Here is a 9,634-nt window from a genome sequence, read left to right on the forward strand (position 1 = left end):
ATTCTGCCAGACAGCATTATCTACACCGTATCTTTTATTTAAAAATTGATAGGCATAAATTAATACATATGGATTATATGTTCTTATATATGTATGAATTCATAATATGTAACCTTTAGATGTTGGTTTTCTCCATGGTTAATTTTTTTAATTTGCAAACTGTTAAAGCTGGTTGAAAATGATGCTTTCATTTTGGTGGATGATATCTAACTCTCTTCTGCTAGGAAAGTTGTTTCCTAGCATTTTGGACTCACTTTGGTTAAATTTTAGGGAAATTCATGAAGCAGGGAGCATTTCCTGTGAGGGCCTGACTGACTTCTAGTTCACACTTCCAGAAGGAAGCATTTCAGGGTTCAAACCAATGTTGAGAGAATAGAAAAGATTTATTATAGCTCCATTTCTTGGTGAGGTCAAGACCCCATCTGACCCCTCTCCTTAGCCCCTCAGTCTCCCACTGTCCCCTCTGGACTCATCTAACAATCCATGTAAAATAAAGCTCTAGGGGCTTGCTTTGCCCTTCTGACCTTTGGATTTTAGCCTAATAATGTAACTCTAGTAACTTCGTAAATATTCAAGGAAGGCAGATCTCATATTTTTCTCCAGATTTCCAACTTATACTCAATAGAAGATGAGTATAAATTTCTTGAATTTCTGATACTCAAATGTTTCTCACAGTTACAGCTTTCTTCAATTCAGCCAGTGTTTAAAAAGTTTTGAATTGATAAATAAAAATTGGGAGATGTGGCTTCTTTTCTTGAAATCTAAATTAACACAAGAGAAGGAGGAGGAGGAGATGGAGAAGAAGGAGGAGGAGAAGAAGGAGGAGGAAGGAGGAGGAGAAGGAAGAGGAGGAAGATGAGGAAGAGGAGGAGGAGGATGAGGAGGAGGAGGAGGAGGAGGAGGAGACTTTGAGTAGCTAGGGGGAACTCTATGTTGGGAAAAACACTGACTCTCAGAATCTGCTATTGTCAGCATCAGCCACGGGTCTTATTTAACAAACACGCACAGCTACTGTAAGTACATGTATTAAATTTACAATTTAATAATTTTTGTAATTCATAGAGTTTGCCTAATAAATGAGATCTCACTTTAAATTCTGGATGTCATCAGTCTTCTATAACTTAGAAGCATCGACTTGCAGTATGAAATCAGTCATACTCCTTGGACTATTTCCAAACTTTAACCAAACTATCCAGAAATCATCTTTTTCCCTTTTCCACTGCTCAGCATCTCATGAAAACATTAAGTCCTCTAAGGAAGTTTATGTGCAATTAGTCCTTATCATTTTGTCTGAGGAGAGAAAATTTGATGACTTCCTTTGTAATTACTACAAGAGACTAGTTGTTAACAGCCCCAAGGATTACTCTTAACTAAGTCAATTTACTCAGAATCTATTTTATTACTAGTTAATCTAGCATAATAATGATTGTTCTTCCAATACCAGAGTAAACATGAGACATATTAAAATTTATGTAAAATAGAAATCATTATATAGATTCTTAATGCCATCACTTAATTAAGGCCACTGGCTTTGTAAGCAGATACTGCAGATCTACTGCTGTTGGATGTATGCTGGATTATGTCATGCTCATTGACTCTAAAAAAAAAGGCTGTTTTTCAGGGGAAGCTAAGTTTTATTTTGGAAGGAAGAACACATAGAAAGCAGTGTAAAGTATGCATGAAGTACTTTTTCATATGTAAAATGCCAGTTTAAAGGAAAGTGAATTAAACCACTATAGTGTCAAATAGGAAGAAGTTTAGGATGTTGACCAAGAAAGACTCCTTTTTTTTTTTTTTTTTTGGTTTTTTGAGACAGGGTTTCTCTGGTGTTTTGGTGCCTGTCCTGGATCTCGCTTTGTAGACCAGGCTGGCCTTGAACTCACAGAGATCCACCTGGTTCTGCCTCCCAAGTGCTGGGATTAAAGGCGTGTGCCACCACCGCCCGGCGAGGGGAGAAAGACTCTTAAAAAGCAGTTCTAGAACCAGGCTTTGGGGAATCTTTTAGATATGGCAGTGCATGATGGAGACTGGGTGTGGGGATGTTTTACCAGCCAGTGGAATTTTTGCAAAGCTTGTCTTTCAGGAACTCAGTCAATTCTCCTTTGCTATTTTTCTCTGCAACATTCTGAAGGAAATTTTGTGGTATATTGACAAAGAATCAACTTAATTTTTGCTTGGATTTACCTAGTTTATTTTATGTGTATCGGCATTTTGCTTGCATGTCTGTGAGCTACATGCCTGCCTGGGACCTGTAGGGGTCAGAAGGGAATCAGGTTTCCTAGACCTGGATCTGTGGATGGTTGTGGGCTGCCATGTGGGTTCTGTGAATTGAACTCAGGTTCTCAGCAAGCACAGCAAGTGTGCTTAACAATTGAGCCATCTCTCCAGCCCCTAAATTATCTTTTTAATGTTAAAGAAAATGTAGAGTCTAATGCTTTGTGTTTTTATTATTATTATTATTATTATTTTATTTTATTTTACAATACAATTCAGTTCTACATATTAGCCATGGATTCCCTTGTTCTCCCCCCTCCCGCCCCCCTCACCTTCCCCCCAGCCCACCCCCAATTCCCACTTCCTCCAGGGAAAAGCCTCCCCCCCCCCAGGACTGAGATCAACCTGGTAGACTCAGTCTAGGCAGGTCCAGTCCCCTCCTCCCAGGCCGAGCCAAGCGACCCTGCATAAGCCCCAGGTTTCAAACAGCCAACTCATGCAATGAGCACAGGACCCGGTCCCACTGCCTGGATGCCTCCTAAACAGATCAAGCCAATCAACTGTCTCACCCATTCAGAGGGCCTGATCCAGTTGGTGACCCCTCAGTCATTGGTTCATAGTTCATGTGTTTCCGTTCGTTTGGCTATTTGTCCCTGTGCTTTATCCAACCTTGGTCTCAACAATTCTCGCTCATATAAACCCTCCTCTTTCTGGCTAACTGGACTCCTGGAGCTCCACTGGGGCCTAGCCGTGGATCTCTGCATCCAGATCCCTCAGTCGTTGGATGGGGTTTCTAGCACGACAATTAGGGTGTTTGGCCATCCCATCACCAGAGTAGGTCAGTTCGGACTGTCTCTCGACCATTGCCAGCAGTCTGTTGTGGGGGTATCTTTGTGGATTTCTGTGGGCCTCTCTAGCACTTTGCTTCTTCCTATTCTCATGTGGTCTTCATTTACCATGGTCTCCTATTCCTTGTTCTCCCTCTCTGTTGTTGATCCAGCTGGTATCTCCCACTCCCCCAAGCTCTTTCCCTCGACCCTCGCCCTTCATTACCCCCACTCATATCCAGGCTGTTCATGTAGATCTCATCCATTTCTCCGTCATTGGGTGATCCCCGTGTCTTTCTTGGGGTCCTGTTTTCCAGGTAGCCTCCCTGGTGATGTGAATTAATGTTTTGTTTTACTTTATATGAGTGTGACGATAATGGGGAATGAGAGAATAACTGATAATCATCTCAAGTCTCAATTGAGTTTTGTCATCTGACTTCTCTGAATAAAAGAGAAAGACTGAACTTTCTGTATCGTGTAAGATGTTCAACATGTCAATAGTGATCTTAGGTGTGCACAATCGCCATTCAATGTTCAAGTGCCTAAGTCATAGGTTAAACAACGTTTAGTAGTTACCTTCAACAAATGTCACAAGATAGTGGCTAATAAATATTTAAAATCCCAACGTTGACAAACTTACAGGATATGGATTCCTCTGCAGTTGGCCTAGATGGGAAATACCTCATGTAATACATATAGATTAGAATTAGTTCATCAGGGAGACCACAGAGGTTGCATAATCCAATTAAACAAATCCCTCCTTTAACACTGCCAATAAATGCCTCTGCCTTTTTTTTTTTTAAATGAAGCCTCTCTAGCAGTATATAATTCACTTTTCTGAGACATTCCATAGAATAGAATATTTTTACTTGAATCAAATGCCAAATCAGTCTCTTAGTTAAACCTGACAGAACTCCCCAGTCTGTGTGCCCCAATATCTGAGGTGCACCAGTGTCTAAGTGAGGATAATGGCTAACCTAATCCATGAGCCCACAAAGTTTTCCTGTAGGCTCCCAAGACGCTGCAGCCTAGGGGTGATTGTCATGAGAAGCCTTCTATGTTTACACCTGTGATTTACCTCTTACATGTGACTTCCATGAAAAAAAGCGGCAAAATCCTGCACTCCTTACAAAGTATCAGCATCTACAGTGGTAACATATTAGCACTAATAGATACTATTACTGTCATTGGTTCTAATTTCCCTTATAAAACCATGAGGTGAAATACATTTGATGTTATGAACTTTAACCTAAAGCTAGTTTTTATACTGCCCCAGTCTCTTCCTTTGATTAAATACCCCAAGTCCCCGCTGCACCTCTTTATCTAACAACAGCTCAAGATATTTTTGACATCTTAGTTGTCCCCTTGGGGACACCTACAGTGTGTTTGGGTTCCTTTACCAATATATAGTACTGACAAGTTCCCTCATAAATAAGGTTGTCAAGTGTGTCTTCGAAAGATGAGTTGGAGAGAGGAACAGAGAAATATATTCTTGCTGGGAAACAGAATAGTGAGCCAAGGAAGTCATGGCATGCAATTCCAAAACTAATAGTGTAAGGAGTTACAATAAAATTGTGGGACAAACAGATTTCAAAGAGGCTGGATTTTAAGAAGTCTGTGGAACCATTCGAATGGCTTTTATCACATGTTTGTGAAGTAAAATAAATAGGATTGTTATCATTTGCTGTGTCACTTGAGGACGCTGACCTGTCTCTCAAGTGACTGCAGCATTTATGTGAGCCTCTTGCAAGCAGAAAATGCCACAGATACTGTCATCCTTTGCTCCTTAGATGGAATCAATCCATGATCGTAAATCACTCCAGAGGAGGTGCCGGACAACAGAGGAGATGTGGTCCACAAAGCGCACATTTCCAAGGTGTGTTGTTGTAGGATGTTAAAGCCTGGTTAAAAAAGGTGGGGGGTTGTTACCTAAAGAAGTTAGCTTCTCCTATCTCAAGAGCCACAACCTCAGGAGTTACAACCATAAATTTTCCTAGCCAAACCTGACCCTCCTCTCACGCTCTGCCCACCCCCAGTCAGTTAGTATAGCATAATACTTAGAATTTATTGAATACCAACGGTGTGGGTTTGACTACTGTTTTATAATCCAGATATTCTGTAAAGTTGAGGACTGTTACAGTACCTCTAAGGTTGAGTGCCTTCAATGAGCTAAATCAAACGTGTAGAAAAAAAAGGGCCTGGCAATGAAGAACACTGCTTTTGTTCTCCAATTTCCTAGTTTCGCATACCTTCAGCAGATACAAGATGTAACAGTAAATGCAGGGGTAAAACTGGAGAACAGGGCACTGCTACTCTTGGTGTTCACAATGCTACCTATTTTACGGGAAAGGCGATGACTTTGGAACCACACTCTGGATACTATTTCAAAAGCTACTAATTATTGAGTTTGTAATCTTGGTTGTGGGCCGGGGAAGCACTGAATCCCTGTGGGTCTTCTTCCTCGTTTTAAAAAGAAGACTGACAAAATCTACCTTGAACATGTGTTTTGACTATTAAATATGACAAAGTATGCAAATGGCTTGGCACACAGTGGGAACTAAATGTAAAGCTTGTTTCCCCAGTCCTCCTCCTGAATCCTGTGGCTGCACTTGAGGCTGGGAGGATGGGGATGGGAGGCGCTGGGGAGGGAAGGGAAACACACTCATCTTAGAGAGTCCAGAGCTTGACGGTCCAAGCAGGTAAATGCGTGCGTGGATGGAAGTAACTATTTTCCAGAAGAACAAAATCCTGGAGGTACGGGACAAAGCGAATGGGAGGGAATGTAAGGACCTCTTCTGAACTACATCTCCCGGGATGCTCAGCAAAAGGGAGCACCCCGCCCCGCCCTGCCCCGCCCAGCCGGACTCGGCGGGCGCCGCCCACCCAGCGGAACCCAGCAGGGAACACTGGCTACAAGTGCTGCGGCTGGGGAATAGCGGACTTTCTCAGGGAGCCACGCGGACGCGAGTGCTCCCGCTCCAGCTTCACCCGGTAGCCGAAGCAGAAGGTGAGTGCCAGAGAGTGGGATGGGGAAGAAGCAAGCGGAGTAGAGAGAGAGAGAGAGAGAGAGAGCCGGAGCCTGGAGCTAAAAGGAGCTGGGGCACGCATCCCCACTCCCCGCGCTAGGTGCCTGCAGGACCTCAGCGGACGCAGCCAGACTGCAGGTGCCTTGATGGGCCAAGAGTTCGCCAGGAGAACTGATTGATCCCGCAGCCTGTTGGGGGCTCCCCTGCCGGGTGCTAGCAGCGGGTCTTGTAAGCTCGCTCATCCTGCATCCCGCATCCCACATCCTTAGGTGGTCTCCTGCGGACTAGCCTTGTCCCTGTCAATTCTGTCCATATTTTACTGCCTTTAGTTGAGGATCAGCGGACTGGGGAAAACGCTGCCCCCTGCTTTGGAGGTGCAATCTCATTAACTGAGCTTTTAAACAGATCAGAGAGGGGAAAATAGGGGGAGGGAAGAAAAGACCTTTGGCTGGTCCCCTGGGATTATCCGTCATCCACTGAGGCTGGAAACCTGAGAATACAGATCTGCAAATCGACTGTACAGTTAGTGAGTCTCTGAGAGAGAGAGAGAGAGAGAGAGAGAGAGAGAGAGAGAGAGAGAGAGGAGAGAGAGAGAGAGAGAGAGAGAATATTAATCTCTCTGCTTTGTCATAAATCGGAAGTCTCGTAAGGGACCCTGCCGATTTTATCTAAAGGAGTCTAATACGATTAGTTAATTGTGCCAAAGGTTAATCAGAGCGACTCATGCCTGAGGGATCCATCTGTGAGTGTTTCTTTTCGGTAATTGATGAAACCGGTTCCCATCACTTCCTTCATTGAAGGATCCTTCAGTAGGGGCTTGTCCACTTGCTGAAGGAAAACTGATTCAGTTATGTTTTTTTGCGCTTAGCACTGTGGGTTTGTTTTGTGTTTGTTGTTGATTCACTTTTTGTATTTTCAGTGGACAGGAGGGTTGGGGACTTTGAAGTACAGCAGAAAACATGTCGATTTTCTTTTCTGTTCTGACTTGCTTGGCTGTCTTAGGTGAGGCTTAGGTGGTAACCTCTGTTACCAGCTGCTGGAGGTGGGGATTTTGATTCATAATCCTCCAGCCACGGGTTAAAGTTAATCACCACTCTGGATTGAAATAAAAACAAAGGGAGTCCTTGACTCAGCCCCCTGTATTTATTGAGAATGGAGAGTGAATTTTTATTCCCCAGGAAGCTAGCAGAGGGAGTAGTAGATGGGCAGATGGCTTCCTGGCTTTCTGTTCAACACAGAGTTCCATCCCATCAAGGCGAGCAGAGGTGAGGGAGTGCCATGGATACAGAGCTTCAGCTGTAGCTCTGGAAACTGCTTCTGCCTTCTTTGTCTTGATTCAATGCTATTTGTTTATCATTCTTTTTTACCCCCTCAACTTGCTTGCACATCGAGTTTGTAAACACGTCCGGGGAGCTACTTTCTTGTGCTTGTGTGTTAGCAAACTGTAGGGCAGAGAAGTAACTCCGATCCACCGAGACTTCGTGAGTGGGAGCAGCAGGCACTCAACGGGAGCACGTAGTACATATGTGTGAAGTGGACTGGCTCACTGTGTTTTGCAGAGACCACAGTGAAATGTGTAAACTGCCCCTGTGGAACAGGGAGTGGATTTAAACAGAGTAGAAGAGCATAAGGCTATATTATATACATACATACATATATATATATTATATATATACACACAGGGCCCAGGGCTGTGTGTAGTGAGTTACTAGATACATGAATAAGAGAATCACTAGTCCTGATTCCTTTTTTGGTCACTGGCTGATTAAGTCATCCTTTTCATTCACTTCATAGCTGCTAAGTCAAGATGCTGATCCAACCGCACCCAGCTGATAGGAGCATACATTCATTAAAGCTAATCTGTATTAGAATCTATTCCGAACTGGAGTATAAACATGCACTCTAATTGAATTGTTAAGAAGTCTGCACTTGCTGGAGAACTCCAGAAATCCGGCAGCTCTGCTAAAGAGGGCCCTGCCTTTCTCATTTGTGTCTTTCTACAGGAAACTTGCCTTCTCGTTTGAGGGATTCTGTCACGGGAACGTGTGAGTCCCTGGATAAATTTGGCTTGGTGACGGCAGTGTGCTCTCTCCAGAGATACTGCCACTTCCTCCTTGCTCCTTTTCTCCCCTGACCTGAGTTTCTCCCTGCTAACCCTGTGACAAGTCAGAAGATTTACCCTTTCCACGCTCTTCTGCCACCAGGTTCCCTTTCTTATGTGTGTCCCTCTCATGAGGAACTGAGGCTAAGGTGTCCTTAACCAGCCATGACTATAAAGGAAATGGGGACCAGAGGAGCAGGCCTCTCTATAGCACGGGCTTAGATTCTGCTGGGTTCTTATCTAACTGTGTTGCCACTGGAAGAATTTCTGAAAATTGCTACAGGAATTCTAGCCAGCTCCCATGGAGCTCCACTCCCTGACTAAGAGGAACAGACCAGAGGACCTGTGCAATGCTGTGGACTGGAGTTCAGGAGGGACTTTTGGTGACCAGGGAGAGGAAGCAGCCGTCAGAGAGGCTCTTTGCTCTCAGAAAAACTCAACATCCACACCAGGAGCAGCTGTAGTGGAAGTGTCTAGACTTAGCTCTTCTTCAGAACCCCCAACCTCCTTGCTCCAAGATAACGCTATTCAGCCAAGCTTTTTCCCACCAGGACCTCCTGAGTCAGGGAGCAGCCAAGTAATGGCAGACCGTAAAGTCTGCAATTGTTGCAGCCAGGAACTAGAAACGTCTTTTACTTATGTGGATGAGAATGTCAACTTAGAACAGAGAAGTCAGAGATCCCCATCAGCAAAAGGCAGTCACCACCCTGGCGATCTCGGCTGGGGAAACCCTAACGAGTGGTCCCACGAGGCTGCCATGTCTTTGATATCTGAAGACGAGGATGACACCAGCTCAGAAGCCACGTCTTCAGGGAAGTCCATAGACTATGGTTTCATCAGTGCCATCTTGTTCTTGGTCACTGGCATCTTGCTGGTGATCATTTCTTACATTGTCCCTCGGGAGGTGACAGTGGATCCCAATACCGTGGCAGCCCGGGAGATGGAGCGCCTAGAAAAGGAGAGTGCGAGGCTAGGTGCACACCTGGACCGCTGTGTGATAGCTGGGCTCTGCCTCCTCACACTCGGGGGAGTCGTCCTCTCGTGCTTGCTGATGATGTCTATGTGGAAGGGGGAGCTCTATCGTCGAAACAGATTTGCCTCTTCCAAAGAGTCTGCAAAACTCTACGGTTCCTTCAACTTCAGGATGAAAACCAGCACTAATGAAAACACCTTGGAACTGTCCTTGGTGGAGGAAGATGCCCTTGCTGTACAGAGTTAATTCTGAACTTCTTGAGAGACAACTATAGGTTTGATGTGAAAAAATTACGTCACCGGTGTCCTTTGTTTGGCAAGAAAAGTTATCCTTTGTTGTTGTTATTGTTGTTTTCCACATCCCAAAAGCCAGCCAGTGTTCTGTTTCCATGGATCTTTTATTAAGAAAACCTGTATAAGATGTAAAAGAAACCATGGCCATCTATTCCTGACTTACTGCAAACTGAAAACTAATTCACCTGTAATGACTATGA

General features: G+C 44.2%; 1 protein-coding gene across 1 annotated transcript; it reads left to right on the forward strand.

Moving 5' to 3' along the window:
- The first annotated feature begins 8,469 nt into the window (after positions 1-8,469).
- On the forward strand, positions 8,470-9,387 carry Tmem74 (transmembrane protein 74). Its single transcript, XM_059247385.1, has one exon. The coding sequence runs from the start codon at positions 8,470-8,472 to the stop codon at positions 9,385-9,387; it is 918 nt and encodes a 305-aa protein (XP_059103368.1).
- Positions 9,388-9,634: the final 247 nt, after the last annotated feature.

This window comes from Peromyscus eremicus, chromosome 20 (assembly GCF_949786415.1).
Source record: "Peromyscus eremicus chromosome 20, PerEre_H2_v1, whole genome shotgun sequence".
Lineage (NCBI taxonomy): Eukaryota > Metazoa > Chordata > Mammalia > Rodentia > Cricetidae > Peromyscus > Peromyscus eremicus.